General features: G+C 38.5%; 1 protein-coding gene across 1 annotated transcript in view; it reads right to left on the reverse strand.

The window, feature by feature from the left end:
• Positions 1 to 10,491: 10,491 nt before the first annotated feature.
• The window catches only part of grb2b (growth factor receptor-bound protein 2b), a 35,468-nt gene continuing 24,656 nt past the window's right edge, over positions 10,492 to 21,303 (reverse strand). The window contains exons 3-6 of the mRNA XM_038306302.1: positions 19,810 to 19,907; positions 13,398 to 13,520; positions 12,816 to 12,984; positions 10,492 to 11,045 (exon numbers count right to left, since the gene is read on the reverse strand). Of these exons, the coding sequence (XP_038162230.1) occupies positions 10,860 to 11,045; positions 12,816 to 12,984; positions 13,398 to 13,520; positions 19,810 to 19,907 (576 nt within the window). The 3' untranslated portion in view covers positions 10,492 to 10,859. The remainder of the gene's footprint in view (positions 11,046 to 12,815; positions 12,985 to 13,397; positions 13,521 to 19,809; positions 19,908 to 21,303) is intronic.

Raw genomic sequence — 21,303 nt, forward strand, 5'->3', positions numbered from 1 at the left:
AATCATTTAATCATTTTTTTTTCAGGAGTCTATAGTAGCGCTGATTACAGGATGGGAAATGTACAGTAATAGTATCGCATTGAACTCCATAATTTTATCAAGTTATTTTCTAAAATCGGCTGTACAAGGAAGGGATGTGGTCTGTGATGAAATAGCGCCTCCAATCAGTTACATTAAGCATCGTACAGTCACTCAAAGCGTTGGAAATCCTTATTTTACTTTAGAATAAAAACACAAAAATACGCAATTTCGGTACATTTCACATATAAATATATTCTAGTATTTAAAAAGATAAGGTTATACATGTCTCCAAATAACGTTTTAAAATGTAAACATAATAATTCCCTTCATTATTATACATTCTATAACTTTATATAATGTAATTTCAAAGAGAAGCCACCAGGTGGCCGTACTACACTAAAGATGACTGAGCAAAAGCACATTTCTCTGCATAATTTGTGAATAAGGCTGCTTCTCAGAAATAATTCCATGGTTCAGAAAAAATTCATGCAGGTTATTTTTAATATGGGGATGGGGAGTTCTCTAATATCTAATCTTGTAATGATTTCAAATGTGTTCGGTTATTGTTTGATTTTTATTTAAAATGACTGAAAAAAACTGACATGGTTATAGTCAAATCTATGTCTGCAGTAAAGTGTAATTTGCATGCAGTAGGCCATCAAGTTACAGAGTTTGGACTGAAAACCAGGAAAATGTATGTCCTAAATAGAGCTTTTGTACTCGGGCAGCTGGTTTAATATGTGTCCAAACACAGCTAGATATGACGTAAGTGTAGAAGCACATCACCTCTACCTGTGCTGCTGCAGGGGAGGGGAGTGGAAAGTCTCAACCTTTGCGTGCCAGATAAATACATGCACCTGAATTAAGAGATCTGATAACTTTAATGCATTTCAAAGACCTCCACGCCCACAGAGCCGCCCATTGTTTGCATGGCATTGTGATTGCAGGTCCTAAGTTCATTTTCTTGTAGCTGACTGGCTGCAGCCTACTGTTACTGTTAACATATGGCAAAGGAATGAACCCAGGAGAGTGAAACCAAGAGATTCTTCTGTCCTTGTGAGAACTTGTGTGTCTTGCACACTCATTTTCAGTGTTCCATCAATTGCATAGTGCATGACTCACATCCTTCTTCCTTTTCCATGATGGTAACAAACCAATCCAAATTTGGAAATGAGAAAACCATGCATCGCCAAGAAGACCAGGGTGTGGCGACAGCTGCAATCGCACCTCTGGTTAAAGGTGATAGCAAGGAGATTCCTTTGCTATTTCCTATTTTGATGGCACTATGATTAACTTTCAAATGGATGGAACCAAAAACTTTCTTATATATTACAAAACATAAAAGTCCATTCATTCTTTTTTTTTTTTTTTATCTTTTACAGATAACAATCTGAAAAAATAACAGTCATCATTGTAGAATTTCTTTTGATGCAAATCCTGCTGCAAGTCCTCTGTGCTGTTAGTCTCTGTCCGGTTCCCAAATCTTTTTGGTTCCCTGAACGTTTTGTTTTTCCATTCCATTATTAGGTGTTTTGCATGTGGGACAGAAAGTTCATCTGATCAGAGCATCTTCCTCCACATGGCCTCTCTGTCCCAGGCATGACTAATGGCTTCGTTTGGCTTCTATTTTCTCCTCTGTTCCACTAAAAGCCTGATTTGTAAGGGTTTGCTGCTGGCAGATATTTCCACAGATCCGAGTATCTCTGCAGCTCATGGGCCGCTCTGCTTCTTGGATTAGGGTTGTTTTATGTAGACTTTGTGATCTTGTGGACGGCCATGTGTTGTTAGGAATGCAGCTAATGATGGAAGTGAACAGTCCTGCAGGAGATGTTCAAAGTTTTATTTATTAAACCAGCAATTTCAGTCTCTTTTATTTTTTAAGCAAATATAGCATCATCAAAGCCTGCTTCAAAGTATCCATTTTGGATTATTTTTCACCATCATAACAGTTTTTTTTTCACTGATGTAATTTAACAATCATTCACTAAATATATTTAATTAGAACTGATATCCAATAAAAATGGACTCGACTGACTGTATAAAAATGTACTCTTTATGAGACGATATTAAGTTAGAAAATTTCTGTTTGAAAAAAATCCTGTCTTAAAATCTGTTTTTTTTTTGTTATCTTATGCAGGCCAGTTAGTTATACGTCAGCTTGTACACCTAAATTCGGTCAATCACATACCAGCAGTCGTCTGTCAATCGCATTTTTTCAGTCATAGCATCTTGATTCATGTGTCGTAGCTAATATACGCAACGGTTGAAATAAGAATCATTTACTTTCCCATTGAGTTCCGTCCCAGTGTTCACAGGGATGGACGTCTGTGTCCTCAGCAGGCGTAGAGCTAACAGAACTGGCATCGTTGCGAGGCAAGGGCTCCAACATGTACGACTGGAAGCCTTCTACACCAAACCAAGCTTCTGCCGCCCTGGCGTCCTCTTCCACAACATCTTCGTCCTGCTTTCCTCCTCTAAACAAAAAATGTATAATGGAGGAGACTCATCCACGACCTCCGACACTAAACTCTCCTCCTCTTGCATGTTTCCGCTGTCCATAGCGTTCCTTGACAGTGTCGTTTCTAAGTCACCAATATAGTGCTACTTGGTCCCAATGGAATTTCCCATTGGGAACCTACTAGCACTAAGTTGCTAACTGGTTAGCAAGATGCTTCAGAGAAACCGGCTACAATAAAACTTGCTTGCAAACCTTCCACCACAACAATCCCGCCCCCTTTGATAAACAACCAATTACATTCACTTTAGTCATTCGTGTAAAGTCGCGCACCACTTGGGAGAATTCGGAAAAACAACGGTAGGAATAGCTGCTTCCCTACGACTTTAAAGGGAGATTAAAAAAAATGCACGCCACACTTTTCAGATGTTTAATGGAAAAAATGTACAAAGAACAACAAAAAAAATAATATTTTCTTATGATTTTTCTTATATTCTTATTCAAACTGTTCTATAACATGAAAATCCAAACAAATTAACCTGGTTTGTTGTTGTAACATGCCTAAGGTTGAACCATGTAAGCAGGGATATTGGGTTATAATCTGCAAACGAGCAAACAAAAAAAGACTTCATCTCTAATTTACTGATGTTAAGGCATACCAAGAGTCTGGTTTCATAACAAAACACTTTATTTTCCCCATAAAAAAAAATAAGCAGCACACTTAATGATGTAAAAAGGGGCACAGAAAGAGCACTGGTTCACACAGTGATAATAATCTGCTGAACTCTGAACTTGCAAATCCTCAAATCATCATAACATGTCACCAACGAATGGGAGGCTGAGGGTTTTAAAGCCTTGCTGTCGACTTCTATAGCAGCACCATATGGCAGCTTCATCAGACGCCTGAGGCAGAAATAGTACTTTAGCCTCAGACTTTAGAAAAGGGCATCTTTGCACTCTGTGCTGCACCCTGCATTTTAGACACATTCAGCAAGGGGAAATAAAAGGCTTTGATTTAAATCGCATAGGCTGCAGTGTGACTGACTTCATCCATTTGGTTGAATAGATGCACTCGGGCAGCATGACATCCTTCAGACCCAGAACACATTGGATAATTCCAGTTGAGAGGGCCACAAAGAGGACAGCAGCACTGATGTAACCAAAACGCTGTTTGAATCGGACAGCAGCAAAAATGGCAGAGAGGAGGCTCCAGATTGTTGAGAACTAACATGTGGGGCCTGCAGAGCTGCAGACTCTGCCTGGTCTCCTGTTTAACATACTGCAGGGCTTGCAGCTGCATGCTGCATGCAGAGCAATGCAATCTCCTTTTGCAGAAATGAAATCAGTTTCCTCTTTAGATCTGCTGTCCCGGTGCACATCTGCATCCAAAAGACAAGAAATATCCTCTTCTAGTTTCAGAAAATCAGGTACATTCTTCAGTGTCACATAGGGCATTACCTGAAGGAGGATTTAGACGTGTGAATGCATCAACATCCGGTGCTGAGTTTTAGGGAAACCCCAGATGTTCAAAGTGTAATGTATCAATCCTTTAGTGTTAAGAATAAAACATGACAGAAAATAACTGTAAGAAACTAATTTTAAACCACACTCAACTTTTTTTTCCTGCATCAGTTTGCTGAGTGAAAAGGCCACCGGCTCATGGCACCAATGGAGAACGTTTAGATATGAAATTAGATAAATGACTGAGGCTATGACGGAGCGAGCCGTTTATTCAGCGTAACTTCCGATACGGAAATACATTTGTTCCAGTATTAGTGAAAGCAGGGTAGGCATTTTAAAGATGACATTTGAAGAAGGGATTTCAAAAATGGAACGTGAACTTGAAAATGAAAACATTTTCAATCAAAAAAGTTGAGTGTAATTTCGTATGAGAAAAAGATCAACCAAAAGTTTTACAGTTGCTTTTTTCCCAACAGATTTAACTTCTTTTCAGCTTACCGGTATATGTCAAAGTTTTGATATTTCGCTTTTTAAAATATTTTTAAGGGATTAAAATCCCCTTTTACTGATTTCACCCTCTGGCTGATCTGTTCACTGACCAATAGAAAGGCTGTTGCTAACGTAAACGCAGAGCAGGCTAATCTCTATGAGTTCCAAGCACAGACCACACAGAAGTATAGAGAGGAAAATTTGCTTAATAAAATCTGAACAGAACAAGGCCCCGTCCACACGAAGTCAAAACGAACACGAAACGCTAATATTTTCCAGAACGTTTGTCGTAAAGACGGAGATGTAAAATAAATGTGATCGACCACACGAATGCATGAAAACGCTGAAAATATGTATGCCAGGCCTGTAAGTGGCGCTGTGGTGCCAAAGCAAAAATAGGCGAAAACAGGCAACAAAGTGTTGGGCATGCGCAGTAATATTTATACAACAACCAAACCGGAAAATGGCCCTGCAGTTCCATTTTCGTGGTTCAGTTAAATTCAGGTGCTGAACTATGTCGTCGATATTGCTCTGTTCTTCCTGGAGATATTCCAGAAGAAGAAGATTCTGTTGTAAACCTGACAGCAGGGTGAATAGCATGAGCAGCAACCATTCAACACAGTACGGCGCCATTGTTGTTGTGATACTGTGTCGCGCATGCGTGTTTCGATGCGACGCTATGAGGCACAAGTGTAAGAAAAAAGATGCGGTTAGAGCTTAAAGATGGAAACGCGAAAACGGCGTTTCAAAATCTTCCCACTCTGAAGGCTTAATAAAAAAAAGATCGTTTACAGACCCCCGAAACGCCGGCTTCGTATGGATGAGAGGCTGGTTTGGTGAAAAATGTGTGCGTTTAGGCCAGGGTTTGGCTTCGTGTGGACGGGGCCCAAGTCAACCAGAAAAAAAATACTTTTTGCATAATCTAATTATTCTCAAAAGCTTTTTTTTTTTTAAAATGATGTTTTTTAAAGTTTAGATTTTGTGTTCTTTGCTTTCAATTATATTGGAACAAATTTCACTCCATACCGTATGGGACATGAATGCACCACAGATCCACCATTGAGAGATAAAAAATAAAAAGGAACCTAAAGAGGTTCAACCAGTCATTAATGATTGAATTTTAATATTGATTTATATTACATTAAACATGTGATGGATATATTTCATCTTTACAAAGCAAAAAATATAAAAATAATTTTTTTCTTGAGCCAATGGTTTAATCCAGAATGCCTCACGCTATAAATGACGCAACTACAAATTAATCCCTAAAACCATAAGCCAGTTTCTATTATAATCATTTCTTTTATACTAATATGTTGAAAAAAATACACCTACAGCTTTGTGGTTGATGTGTGACGTATCACTCTGCTTATCAAGTAGCTGCTGATCTAAATGATAAAAGTGTAATAAACATATATTTGAAAAGTGAACCAGATAACTGTTGCTCTTTTGATTTATTCTGAACATGATAATCTAACGCAAGCCTGGTGGTTTCCCCAGACTTGTCTAGATGTCCCCCCTTTAGTTTACAATAAAGTTTTCACACCCCTAAATCAACCTTTCTGTTGAATGAAGAAAACTTTAGTGAATATTATAAAATGCACAATAATCAATAGTCGGCAGTGCAAAGCAACTCACTTTGACCGATTATTGATTTGCACTGCCGACTGTTTATTCAGTACCAATTGTTTACATACACATTTGCAATAATGTACTTTACCTGTAATATGCAATTGCCTTCCACTGCACTTTCATATACAGGTGCTGGTCATAAAATTAGAATATCATGAAAAAGTAGATTGATTTCAGTAATTCCATTTAAAAAGTGAAACTTGTATATTATATTCATACATTACATACAAACTCATATATTTCAGATGTTTATTTTGTTTAATTTTGATGATTACAAATGACATCAAATGAAAATATCAAATTCATCATATCAGAAAATTAGAATATTGTGAAAAGGTTCAAAATTGATGGCCCCTGGTGCCACACTCTAATCAGCTAATTAACTCAAACCACCTGCAAAAGCCTTTAAATGGTCTTTCAGTCTAGTTCTATAGGCTACACAATCATGGGGAAGACTGCTGACTTGACAGTTGTCCAAAAGACGACCATCGACACCTTGCACAAGGAGGGCAAGACACAAAAGGTCATCGCTAAAGAGGCTGGCTGTTCACAGAGCTCAGTGTCCAAGCACATTAATAGAGAGGCGAAGGGAAGGAAAAGATGTGGTCGAAAAAAGTGTACAAGCAAGAGAGATAACCGCACCCTGGAGAGGATTGTGAAACAAAACCCATTCAAAAATGTGGGGGAGATTCACAAAGAGTGGACTGCAGCTGGAGTGAGTGCTTCAAGAACCACCACACACAGACGTATGAAAGACATGGGTTTCTGCTGTCGCATTCCTTGTGTCAAGCCACTCTTGAACCACAGACAGCGTCAGAAGCGTCTTGCCTGGGCTAAAGAGAAACAGGACTGGACTGCTGGTGAGTGGTCCAAAGTCATGTTCTCTGATGAAAGTAAATTTTGCATTTCCTTTGGAAATCAAGGTCCCAGAGTCTGGAGGAAAAGAAGAGAGGCACTTCATCCACGTTGCTTGAAGTCCAGTGTAAAGTTTCCACAGTCAGTGATGGTTTGGGGTGCCATGTCATCTGCTGGTGTTGGTCCATTGTGTTTTCTGAGGTCCAGGGTCAACGCAGCCACATACCAGGAAGTTTTAGAGCACTTCATGCTTCCTGCAGCTGACCAACTTTTTGGAGATGCAGATTTCATTTTCCAACAGGACTTGGCACCTGCACACAGTGCCAAAGCTACCAGTACCTGGTTGAAGGACCATGGTATCCCTGTTCTTAATTGGCCAGCAAACTCTCCTGACCTTAACCCCATAGAAAATCTATGGGGTATTGTGAAGAAGAAGATGCAATACACCAGACCCAACAATTCAGAAGAGCTAAAAGCCACTATTAGAGCAACCTGGGCTATCATAACACCTGAGCAGTGCCACAGACTGATCGACTCCATGCCACGCCGCATTGCTGCAGTAATACAGGCCAAAGGAGGCCCAACTAAATACTGAGTGCTGTACATGCTCATACTTTTCATGTTCATACTTTTCAGTTGGCCAACATTTCTATAAATCCTTTGTTTTTATTGGTCTTCAGTAATATTCTAATTTTCTGATATGATGAATTTGAGATTTTCATTTGTTGTCATTTGTAATCATCAAAATTAAACAAAATAAACATCTGAAATATATGAGTTTGTATGTAATGTATGAATATAATATACAAGTTTCACTTTTTAAATGGAATTACTGAAATCAATCTACTTTTTCATGATATTCTAATTTTATGACCAGCACCTGTAGATAGCTTCTGTCCAAACTTTATTTATTCATTTTATAGTAAAACCCATCTGTATATATGCTAGTGTACATAACTGTAAAAACCCTTTTTATAGTAACATCCACCTGTATATTATATTCAATACATATCCGGCTGTAAATTTAGTTCATAACACTAGTGATCTATATATTATATTCATTATTTCTAATGGTATTCATCTCTATACTCATTCAGTAGAAACCTATGTCTTATATTTATGGAACCATTATTTTTCCTGCACTTGCTGCTATTGCACTTCTGGTTAGACCTAAACTGCATTTCGTTGCCTTGAACCTGTACCTGTGTAATGACAATAAAGTTGAATCTAATAATAATAATCTAATCTAATCTAATTTAATTCACAAAACTCCCATCTATAGTGTATTTATCTTTAGTTAAACTGATTATTTTTTACTGTGTAACAGAATTCTTCATTGCAATCGATATTTTTTTAACCCTTTATAGGGCACTCTGTGAAATACTTTGAAAATCAAAATTTCAAGCCAATGGTGTTATTTGGAATCCAGGACAAGACCTTATTATTACCTTTGTAACTTTCAAAAAATATGGATATTTTGATGGCAAAAATCAATGTAATAAGATACGCCAACTTGCCCTACTATTAAGAAAATAAAAAAAGTGAAAGAAACATATTTTGGTACAACATAACCTTAGAGGCATTAATGCTGATATGGGCACTTACATTTTTTAGTGTATAAACCTAAATATAAATAATAACTAGGATTATTAACTTTTGAACTTTACCTTTTAACTTTTCAATTCGATTTTTTTTCCTTTACTTTAACTTTCCCCCCCCCAACTTAATTTACTGTAGATAATATATCATTGAAGGGCTCAAATAATTGGTCAAATGCCAAACTAAGATGTACAGCCATGTAGCAGGATCTTTGCTGAATGGTTGGATGTAGATCTTGTGCTTCTAGACCTCACAGGGGGAACTCCATCTGTAAGTTGTATGCAAGTGATCAAAAACTGTAACTTGCCCTATAAAGGGTTAAAGAAATGTATCTATATAAATTGACTTCTACCATAACCCCTGAAAACACACTGTACCCCCTCTCTGGGGTGCTCCACACTTGGGGCCCACGGCAGAAAAAAAAAAAAAACACAAAAAGAAGACGACCGTCTTTTTTAATAATTGCATTTTATTAATTGAAAACAAAAACGCAAATAAAATAAAAAAAAGCAAAAAAAAAAAAACAGTGTCATTAGGTAAGACAAGGAGAGAGACACAACAGTTCTTTGTTGTTGGGGCAAAAGGTGAAGGTGGGCCGACAAAGGGAGGAGGAGGCTGAGTTTTATCAGATGGGACATCTTGGATTATTTACATTTATCATCATTACAGGACCGGCAGATCCCCCCAGCATAGGACGGGGGTGGGACGGGGGGGCTCAAAGTAGCAGATCGGAGACACTGAAACACCAGAGAGAAAGGCACTATCCAGAGAGAACAAGAAACAGAAACAAAAGAAGGAGAAAACAAACTGAAAACAACACGCACTGGAACGGACGAAAAGTTGTAAATAAAAAAACAAAACAGAGAAAGTGCTTGACCACACGCCACACTGAACACAAAAACTAAAGTCGTTTACATTATTTTAGCTGATCTCTCAACTTTTAGGATAAAAAAAAAAAAAACAACAAAACGAAAAAAAACAAAAAAAAAAACAATCTCAGTTTTACGAATTGTAAGCCTGCAGGTCTGCACCGGCGCTCACACAGTGTGATTATCCAAACTAGGCCCCTTTGTTGCTTACAGAGTGTCCGCTAATGCATGCATTGAATGTGTCTAAACATGACCGTTAACTACCTGTACACGTCCGTACGGACCCACTCCCTCTAAACGAATATTGACAACACTATTTTTCAGCATGTCTTTTGAAATCCCTTGTGTGGTTCAGCTCTCCCAGCGGGCTTCCCTCATGTTTGTCTGTAGGTGCAGGCGGCTGAACAGCGGCGGCTGCGTTAAGGTAGCTGGCTTTATCAGCACCGACGGCTCATCTTGCTGGTCATTATTAGCCTTCTGATTCTTTCAGATAACTAACTTTACTTGCATGGTAGACAAAAAAAAAAAAAAAATAAAAAAAATCTTCTCAAATTGGAAGTTATGAAGCCTTAAATGTCATCATCCAAGAGAGCTTGGATAAACCAAAAGAAATAAAGTTGACAATTATCACATTCTAGAGCTACTAGGTCTTTTATAGGCTAACAGAAGATTGAACATAATTTACAAATTGAAAAAAAAAAAAAACTTGTGAAGAGGTAAAACAGACAAACATACAAATATATAATATATATTCTTTAAAAAATGGATTCTCTCTATACGTGATTCATTTATAAAGCCGACAACTGATGTACAATGCTCACATGCCGATGGTCTTAAACATGGAAACTAGCTGTGATGGAAAAGTTGGCATCACTCCTCTTTTTTTTATTTTATTTTCTTTACATTTTTTAAAAGTTTTTTTTTTTTAATTCTTTTTTATTTTCCATTTTTCTTTAAAACAAGTTACGGTTTATTGGTAGAGGATTCACTGACGTGATTCGAACGACATGCGGCAGAGAAGTAAAAAGGAAAAAAAAAACAGGCAGAATGTTAAGAAGTTGAGAAGACAGAAGCAGCTGTGGGAGCGGTTCGATCATTTGGTTATCTTCACGGTTGGTGCTCTATGCTTTAGTTTTTTTTTTTTTCTCCTGTGTTTTTATTTCCCTCAGGACAGCTCAGTCCTCGCCGAGGCGTTCAGCAGGGAGGTGAACTTTCTCAGCGCGGATGGAGGTCGGGTTTTGCTCTGCTGCCGCCCACATAGCTACGCCTACGGCAGCTCTTACTCCTGTTTTCTCTCTTTGTCTATTTCAGTTATTTGCCTTCTTCTTGTTTTATTTGTATCCCCGTGGGATGGCCCAGAGAGGTGGAGGGTGGGTTGGATGGTTGGGAGGATGAGATCAAGAACGGTGGTGATAATGATGGTGGTGATGGTTAAGCTGTTGTGTTGGTCAGAACTTTTTCCTTTTCTTTTTTTTTTTTTACATGTTCCGGTTGACAGGTGTGACGTAGTTGCGGGGGAACATGCCCGTTTGGCCGTGGCAGCCTCCTTTCCACCAGTTGGGGTCAGAGTTGTCCAGGACTTGAATGAAGTCGCCGCGTCTGAACCCGAGCTCGCCTTCCTCCTGGGGGTCAAAGTCGAAGAGCGCTTGAACGTACGTCGGGTGCTGGAGGGGAAGAAAGAAAGGATAGAGAGAAAGTTAGGTGGAGGGAAAATGCTCATTTTAAAAAAATTGGACGCATTTTAGTAAAAATGCTCAACCTGCCTCCAAAATCCTAAATTGGTAACTTCCAACCAAAAGGACTCCAAATATATCAAATAGTAAAAAAAAAAAAAAAAAACTCCGCAGCCAGAATTGGTAGAAAGGGAATCCCACAGCATGATGCTGCCACCACCATATTTTTTTTAAAGTCCTATCAGAAATGCTTTGGGAGAATTGAACCAGGCCTGGATGTTTCTGCTTGGGGAGGATTGAAGACGACCTTTAGTGTTGCACAGAAGCTAGGGTCTGGGTTTAAACGCTGCCTTTTAATCAACTGAAATTTCCGCTTTTAGCAACGCCGCTTTCGTTCCTGACGTCGGGGAAAATCCCAAAAGGGACTCTGAACTAAATTTCAGCTCTATCAGAATCCCTGTGGCTCCTGTAACCAAAAAACCCCCAAAGGTGGAACTGAATCAAGAGATTATATAAAGATTACAGGTAGATGCATGGCTAACCAACCAGGTGACTGCACTTTGGTTTTTACCTTCTACTTATGTACATTTGTACAATCCCTCTTTAAGAATAAAAATCAAATATATATGTTTTTACTACGAAGTTGACACTTCCCTGTCATACTCCCTCCATCCTGACTAAAACACACTCAAAGCTGCTCTCACTCACTCTTTCCCCCTCATCTTACCTGCAGCATCATCGTTTCCTCTCTGCCTTCCCCTGCTGCCGTCCTTAAACCTTGCAACCTGCAGCCTAACCGCCACTGAAACCTAAGGGGTGTTTTCTGTCCTTTTAATGCAGTTCATCTTGAATCTGCGGAGGTGGAGCTAAAACTGCACAACAGAGATTTAGACACCTGCAGGAAGTACAACACCAGCTGCTAGTCCTAAACCCACAACAACCATCTCATTTGATTTCTTTCTTTAATGAAATGTTTTTGCATTAAAGATGTGAATAAAACTGTGGAATGGTGCCTCCATTAAAACAGGATCAACGGATGATTTTGATGCTGCAAAGAGAAACTTTAACTTTAAATTTCAGCTCAGTGAAGAACTTCCACTGAGTTGTACAAGAATTGTGCTTCAAATAAAGATTTTGATATTGACCAGATTACAAGTGAACCATCTAAAGTAAACCTGTAAAACTGTGGGAATAAAAAAACAAAACAAAAAGAAATTGGTGCACCAGTGTGACCACAGCAAAACGTTCGTGTAGAGCCTTGATGCAGAGCCTGTGCATGCTGCAGGTAACGTTCTGTGGCTTGTGGCATTTGCAGAACATGACAGACATTTCTCTCTCAGAGATGAATCTAGGTTCAATACGACACAAGAAATATCAAGGCTGCAGCCTTAATAAGTAAACTACACGAAAGCTTTAGTTTCCCCCCCCTTTTTTAAAAGGTAAAGCAGAGTCTTTTATGTTTTCTTATGTAGTGAAACGGTTTCCATTTTTTCTTTATTTTGATTATAAACTTGAACCCGTTTGGTTAATGTTTAATAAACCAACAAAGTCTTGGAAAACTGCAAAATATAAGGAAACAAATACATGAGAAGTGTCGTTTTTAGTTTTAGTGAACAGAAAATTAACACTAAAATGCAGACAACAGCGGTCAGTCGGGTAGACGGGAAAATACGTCAATCCTCCGTCTGTTTCTGTCACTGCAAAGAACTGCCTCCAACTGAAAACTCGAGGCGTTGACCTCATGGTGGCGTCGTTTCTTACCTGGGTGATCTGCTCTATGTCTCGCAGAAAGATCTGCTGATTGCGGGAGACCGAAGTCGTGCGGTGGTAATCCACCAGCTCGTTGAGGGAGTTGAACTTCACTACCCAGAGGAAATACTTTCCAGCTCCGTCACGGAGGACCTTGAAATGCTGCACATCATTTCCAAACCTGAATAAGAGAAAAGCTGGATGAACATAGAAGCTTGGAAATATTCAAGCTACTCAGAAATGGACCTCCTACAGCTGTATTTAGAGTAGATAGATGTACAGCAGGTGGAGCAGGACGCTCACAGCGTCCTACAGAATGCTGTCTGGTTTAACTGTCTGAAAAAGTTATTAATTACCTTGAGGTATTTATGCTTTCAGCGCTAAAAGAGTGATAAGAGGAAACGAGCAAACAGAAGAACTACAGAGCTAAAGATAAAAGAGCTCTGCTGTAAAGGAAAGCATCTTTGCTGCAGGCTATAAGCTTCCATACTCCATGTGACTCGTATCATCCAATCGTACGAGGAGAATATAAATCTGAGTTCAGGGAAAACTGAAGCTGACTCAGATGTGTGACGTCCGACTGCTTCTACTCACTTCACAGAGAGGGAGAAGTCTCCTGGTGCGCTCTCGCTCTCTCTGATGAGAAACGCCCCGTCGTGCCTCTGTTTGTTTAGCATCTCCTCTGCTTTGGCTCGAGGAATCTTCCCAAAGAACCACCTGCAGGAGCAAAAAAACGACACGGTGAAATGTGAGCCGACTGATGTCATCCGAAGTAGTAGAAAGTTGAGGGCGAACAAAAGATTGGGCCGCAGGTCAAGCGTTTCTGAAGAAAAAAAAAACACAGGCGGCAAAAAGTTCGTCACACGGTGTGACGTAAAAGGTGTGAAGCGATACCTGGCAGTGTAAACCAAAGACTGAAATAACTTTTTTGAGATAAAATTAAGGAGGAGATGTTCAAACAGGAAATCTGAGTAATCAGCCTCATCTATGTTCAGTTTAATTTCCGTTAGCCTTTATTGGGCCTAATGTCAGAGCTGATGAAGGTGCTACAGGTGCTTCCTTTAATACAGAGCGCTCTTCTACGCAGTGACTCCGTTTTTTTTGTCCGTTTGTCGGCTCCAGCCCCCTAAAAACGTCCAGTCATGCTTAGTATGAAGGATTGCTGCAAAGTTAGTCTGAAGCAATTAGCTGCTTCCTGAGAAGATAACCTGTTACCTAATGCCATTATAAATAAACTAACTTTATATCTTTATTTTTAATTGGATAGACTTTAAACATGTTTTGAAGCACTTTAAGGAGGTATTTGTCATAAGTTGCTATTCCATTAATAAACTGAGCTGATGTGGTCACTCCCCGCCTTCCTCCAGCATGAATTGTGCAGCTCTGATTGAAGTATATCTGGAAAAGCCGAGGCATTTAGCAGCACCGACTGGTTCAGTGAAGACGACTGTCCTTCAACACAACCACATCTTGGCTGCTTATGTAACGACAAGGAAAAAGCAACTCTAACTTTTATAGATTCCCAGAATTAAATAAAAGATAAGTCATATGTTTCAAAGTTCAGGCAATAAAAATTGTAGGTTTAAAACATGTTGGAAAAAAAAAAAGTTTTTATCTGCTTATAGATTCATCACAAACTATGCTAAATTTTTACACTTGAGTGATGAATTAAAGAACTTAACTGAAATAAACTCTTAATCCAATTTGCATCTCAGCTCAGCAGGACAGAACGTCTGTTTCCGTGTTAGATCAACCCGATTAAAAAGAAAAGAGGAAAAGTGGAACTTCCAAATGCAACATACAGGTCTACAGTTATGAAAATGGGTAGTGTGTACTTATGATCACAAACACAAGCGTCGTTGCTAAACAGGGTCAACGATCTGTCTCCAAACAGACATGACTGACTGGCTGCTGAACCAGGCTATTGTCTGTAACTTAGCAAAGCAGTGTGGGCATGTCTGCTGGGACCCTTAGAGGCTCCGCACTTTTGGACTAGATCGTTTATCTAACAGCAAAACACTAAGATATCAACACTGCAGTAAATGATAGAAAGAATAATAATGATAATGGGAAATTCAACAGAATCAGTCCTCTAACGCTACATTCATATTGCCCCCCGGCGGGAGCAGCTAAAACGTGCGTGCCGCTTCATTTTGCACATGCAGTCAGTTCGTCCAGATTACCATCCTGCCTTCAAATATTATTTCGCTGTCAACCCCCGTACACCGACGGTGCTCTGTCGTAAGGAATGCGCCTCCTTTGGATTACGCCTCTACGTAATCCAAACTGCAGGCACCAGGTTAATAAAATCGAATAGGTTTTGCCAGCAGGTTTCGACATTTTAAATAAATTTAGGCGTTAAGTGTTTCAGAGGAGCCATCACAGCGATAAGCATCAGCAGCGCTGTGTTCGTCTCCCTGCCAGCTCCCAGATCAGCTTCTTTGATATGTAAAAAGTAAAATGTTTTCCAACTCCAGCAGCTGCTGCTTCTGAAGCGCCTTGTGCGTGTCAGGTTCTCAGAAGCTCATGACGCGCTGCTTCAGCTGCTCAAAACGCCCTTTTGTTGCACCAAGATGCGCGTCAACCATTGTCTTTGCATGGAAACTAGCTGCTCTGCTGCCTCTGCTGCTTGCGGTGTGAACGTATGTATCTCTGAAGGGGAGATGTGCACAGCTGGTACAGATGTGCGCTAAAAGATTTGCGGCTGTAAATGCACCAAAAGGTTAGGGAATACAAACACACAATAAACTTTTTTAGTTTTTCATAACAGTAAAAAAAAAAAAGGACAACTTAGAGTAGAATATACTAAAGTATTTTTCTGTGAGTAGGCATTCAAGAGACACACTGGTTTTAAACAGCTATAGTTTCTGAACCATTACAGTTTTAAGACATACGTGTTAAAGCCCCCTTAAAAAAAAAAGAAAAGTAAAAAGTCTACATTTTGGGGTGAAGTCCCCCCCCCCATTCCCTGTTATTCTAATATTTACAGAAAGAATCCTTGGAGAGTTAAAGGCTGAAAAAAGGCTGAAATCTAATACAATACAGTTAATAAGGCAATGAAATGTGAGAGTTAGGTGAGCATGCTAAAAGTCTAGAGCTAAAAATCTACAGCTTCTAATCACAACAGAGGCTAAATAATCAAGGTCAGCTGCTCCTTCAGCTAGATTTGTTTCAAGTGTTACTAGATGAGAGAGGTGATAGTATTGTATGGAATAAACAACGCATTTTTCTGTAGCAGCTTCTACCAACCATGATTAATCCATGTTGTGCTGTAGTCTTTAGCCATTAAGCAGATCTTGACATCTCTTTTTCTTCAAGCTAAAACGCTCTTTATTAGGGGATTTGTCTATTTTCTTAAATTTCTTTAGTTGCAAGTGTATTTTTCCTTTCCTGTAGGCTTTTATAAAACTCCCAGCTGGGTAGAATATAGATAAAACAATACATTGACAGCAGGCTTTTAGCTAGCAATGTGTATGGCCGTATATTGTACAGCCTTCACCAAAAAAAGAATAATTTTAAATTTTATAAGCGGCAGAGGCTGGATTTTGAAAATTTTAAATTTTGCTGCCACATCATCCAATCAGAGAAGTTGATCTGGGAGCTGGCGGGCAGACGGACGGCTCTCCTGATGCAGATTGCAATGACTACATCATTTGATCTCTGGTGTTTTATATACATAAAGACAGGTTAGTTAATTCGTAATCTGATGTTTTTTGGGATCATTTTTTATTTTTTGTTTTAAATGTTGGTGTAAATACTGTGCTCCTTTTGATCACTTCCTAGCTGTAATACACCCTAAATACATTTGCAGAGCACCTGGGATTCACACTGTAGAGGCTCATTCCAACTGGTAATGAAGGCCAAGAATATCTTCAGAAACCAACAGATCTGAGAGATTTATTGCGATACTAAATGGTCCAAGGTTACTTTAAGAAAAAGTGAACCAAGGCTCTTCTTACTGTAGATACAAACGATGGTAGTAAGAATATTATCATGTATAATGTGTTGAGGAGAATAGCCTACAAGCATCAGAGAAGAGAGGGAAATGAAACCAAGAGATACGCCCAGTAGAGTGAGAACAATCCTCCATAGAGTTACTTCTGACTGCGCTGCAGCAATGATGCAGTGAGGTCAATATTCAATTCAATCTAAGAGGCTCTGAGCACGTTATTAAAGAGAGAGGTAATCTGGCACCCAAAGCGGGTCTAGTGGGAAAGGTTTTCAACTATCCTGCCAGGTTTATCTTAAGAGGTTGTTTACAAACAACACCCCACATGCAACCGGTTCCTAGTCCAGAAATATTTTGCTTTTATGAACATTTGATGTTTTAATCTAGTGCAGATCATGTGCACTAACAAATACAACACTAATATTGCACAAAATTCAAGATTAAATAAACAACAAAGACCAGTGTAAGGATATCTGACCAATCTTGGATCTAGAGGATGTTGCATGTGATGCCCAAAAGCTGCAAGAATACAGTCTATTAGGTTCAGCAAGAAAATGAGATGGAAGCAGCAAACCGCACTGGTTTAGCTCCACGTGTTGATACTATTGCTTACATGATTCATGTGTTACATTAAAATTCATCAACTTGTATTTAAAAGAAAAAAAAAGGGCCAAAAGGTCTATTAACATGCTGCATTCAGTCCACGGTTGCACGTTAGGAGTATCTGATTTACATGCAAAGTCAATGATGTTGCGCCTCAATGGGCTTCAAGACATCTCGCTGAGGTGTCACGCACATCTTGCACTTTGTATTTTAGGTTTCTATGCATTTTACACTGAGGTTTTGGATAATGATAAAAAAAAATTGTAACTTTTGAGCCAAACAAGAACAGAATACCCAAGCAGGACCCTAATCCTGAGGAGCTGACTGCAGGTGAAGTTTTCAGGTGGAAATTTTGGCTCAAAAACGTGTTAAAACAAATTTTTTCCCAAATGAAAGCAAATGAGGCAAAGTCACACTAGAGTGATGGGAAAGAATAGTCCAGTATTAAGAGCATCTGACTTTAAATTGCACAAGCCTCCAAGCTGAGAAATTGGGATGCCTTTTGATGCTTAAAACATTTTCAATATAAACAAAGCAGCAGAAAATGCCCTCCTGATCAGCAGGACTAAAAAAAGTTAGCTCACACTTTGTTATATTTAACCAGGAAGGGATAATTTCTTATCATATATATATATATATATATATATATATATATATATATATATATATATATATATATATATATATATATATATATATATATATATATATATAAAATTAAATGACAATTTCTTTAAAACACTTCATAAACCAAACTGAAGTCTAATAGAACATCAAACTCTATAAAGAGTGATAAAAAGACAAAAAAAAAAAAAAATCACCATTCAGATCCGTTTAATCAAAAATGAACAATGCCAGACACAACCCAATAAAAGCAAACACTTTTTCCTCCATTTCTCTCAATCATTTAGCTTTCAGCTTCAAAGGACTAATTAGGCCAGAAAGCAGGGCTGGGCTTTATGTTTTCCACATGGGGACTTACTGTGGTTCCAAATGCATCAATCAGCCACATCCCTCCCTAAACGCTTTCAAAATAATCCCTTTAAAGGTGAGAAGCAAACTTATGGTGACAAAGGAACAAATTAAGCTGCATTCAGAGTCGGGTGTTAAATGCATAAATCTAGAAACTAAACAAAAGCATTTGGTTTTTGCTGAGTCATCAGTGGCGGTTATGGGGTCAGCTTTTAGTCACTGCAGTCGCTCAGGATGTTGAGAGCTACAGCTCAGCTGATAAATGGATTTCTAAAGTAGCCATAGGAGAGTCAGAAAGCTCAGAGGGTTTGGGACGGTGATACACAGACTCAGGGAAACATCAAGACACCAAACAGCTTGTTATCCCTGTGTGGCTGATAAAGGAGGCAAGTTATGCCTTTAGTTTAAAAGGAAAAGCCTGGTGATATTCAGAATTCAAACTTCTTAAAGTACTTAACATATAAAATTATTACACACTGTTCAATAAATGATATCTTTTTTCAATTAAGAGTAACTTTTATTTGAATGTGCTTCACTGAAACATCTATGTTTGTCAGAGAGCACTACTGCCACCTATCGGTTTGTGACGTCACGGTGCAGTATTGGCTGTTGAGCAAGTCCCAGTGCTGTGTCGGGTGGTTGCACAACTTGCTATTATCCAAGTCATCTTGAAATCATTCTTCTTCAAAACGTTGGCTACATATTACGTGTTTTTTCTCAGAAAGCATCAAACTCCTCTTCAAGTTGGCAATCTAACGACGAACCCGTCCATGGAGGACCATCAATCGGAAAAGTGAAATATATATATTTTTTCCACTTTTACCCGATGTATTCCAACATCCAGCTGCCATGCACATGGGCATTGCCAGTTTAACTATAGTTCTGGTGAATTTCAATGGTGAAGTCCTCTCGAAATCACAATAATTGTGGTTGATTGCAGATGTGTCTAGTAGTTCCCATTGATTTTGCTTGCAAAGTGGGGAGAACGGCGCTAGGCTTACTGCACCATGACGTCACTGCCGCAAGATGTCAGGAGTGAGGTGTTATTATATTAGGGCAAAAATGGCTGCTCCCAGACTCTGATAGCCACGAAAATGATTATTTTCATTTTTTTTACTGATTAACACTAAATTTATTTAATCACCCCAAATCTATTAGTTTTAGGTATCAATGATGACCCATTGGTTATTCCTCGCTGACCGGACTTTTCCTTTAAAAAGAAAAACATAGAACCTAAGAAATTAACGCTGTTCACAAGAATATTTTTGATCCGATCTCTGTGCTGCCAATTTAAACTTAGTCCTCATCTGAAGCATTTCTCATAATAGTCAAATATCTTAAATATTAATCTTTCAAAGTTTCTGCTCTTAAAATTTCAAACTTAAAACCAGAGATTTCTCCAATGTGTAGAGGCAGTGTTAGGTTACATTGTTAGCCACCCCATTAAAAGATTAAACTTAAAAAGTCAGATTCTGTACTTACGGATGGGCTTTCATCTCTATGTAATTCTTGGGAATGAATCCGTCTTTTCCGTTTAGTTCTGCCTTGTACCAGTTCTGATCGCACTCTTCATTTAACACCTGGAAGCAGAAGAAAAAGAACATGTCAGTCAATCTAAGCCGAAGAACACACACACGCGCAAAAAAATGCATAAATCATCTTTTGTCTACATAAACACATAGTTACATTTCCAACAAACATGCTATATGCCAAAGAACCCATGAAAGGGATAAGGCATAGAAATGTATTTTAAAAAAGCAATGGTCAATGTACAATTGGCTAACATGACACAGGCAGAGCAGATCAGTACATGAGCCATTCTGTGCGCGGAACTGACGAAGAAGACTTCCTTCAGATGATCAACTAAAGGCTGCATTTTATAATGTCAGTTAAGTTGAAGAAAATACAGAAACTTTTAATATTAGAACAACAAGCTAGGCATGGAATGTAAATGTTGATTGTTTATCGAAAAAAGCAATAGTTTTTTGCAATTCTTTACAAGTGGGGATGTTAAAAAATCCAGTAGAGTTGTAAAGCCATGATAATAAACTGTTATAAAAAAGTAGTAGTCCAGTCAATAATCTGAGTCTAATTTATTCACCGCAGACACACTGGGTATTAAGACAAATTTCCAAAAACAAACAACAAAAACATCCATAAACTATGTGACATTTGTCTTCACAACCAAATAGACTCAGAGATGATGGAAAACCAAAGATTCACAGACTTCTGAAGAAAAGTTACTGAAGTTTAGAAACTAATTTTCAAAACTAGAGGCTGGCATATAGTTCAGGGAGAAACACTGTTTAAGAAGCTGTTTGATACAAAACTCAAAAATAAACAACATGACCTCCAGTTCAGTCTGTGTTTAGCGTGGTACAGGATTACGTCCTTTCCTGTCGCTCGGTTTTTTCATCCATCGTCTGTTAAGCTGGAGCCAAGAGACGGCAGATTCAAGGTACGATTCCTAGAAACTGCATATCAAGTCCAGCCTAAAGGATTCTCCTGGACAACAATGACATTAAAGTTTACACCACAACTCAGTAGCTGTTCTGCATCTGCTCCTGTTAACTCTATGGGATTTCCCCCCCAGAGTTGTTCAGCTTTCAGGGTCTTGTATTTTTGATAGTATGTGTATTCCTACACATTTTCCTTTTAATTCTATAATATTAAGGATATTTTCTTTTAGAAAGGAAAGTAGTTTGGTTGTTAGACGGTACAATGTAGGAAAAAAATTCATATAAAGCTATTTAATTGTCCAACGAGAGCTATTGCTTGCTATGATGGACGTTATAAAAGCGTTGGGTGGATTATTCTGATTGAAGAGCTTTTCTTTTTTTTTTTATCACAGCAGATGTTTAACATCTGTTCATGCAAAAGGTTAAACTATAAACATACTGTGAAATGCCTTGTATAATAAAGAAAAGAAAGCATCTATTAGATAGAAGTATTTTCTCTTTCTATTGCCTCTTAAAT

The sequence above is a fragment of the Cyprinodon tularosa genome, unplaced genomic scaffold (assembly GCF_016077235.1).
Source record: "Cyprinodon tularosa strain WSP-4 unplaced genomic scaffold, ASM1607723v1 ctg579, whole genome shotgun sequence".
Taxonomy (NCBI): Eukaryota; Metazoa; Chordata; class Actinopteri; order Cyprinodontiformes; family Cyprinodontidae; genus Cyprinodon; species Cyprinodon tularosa.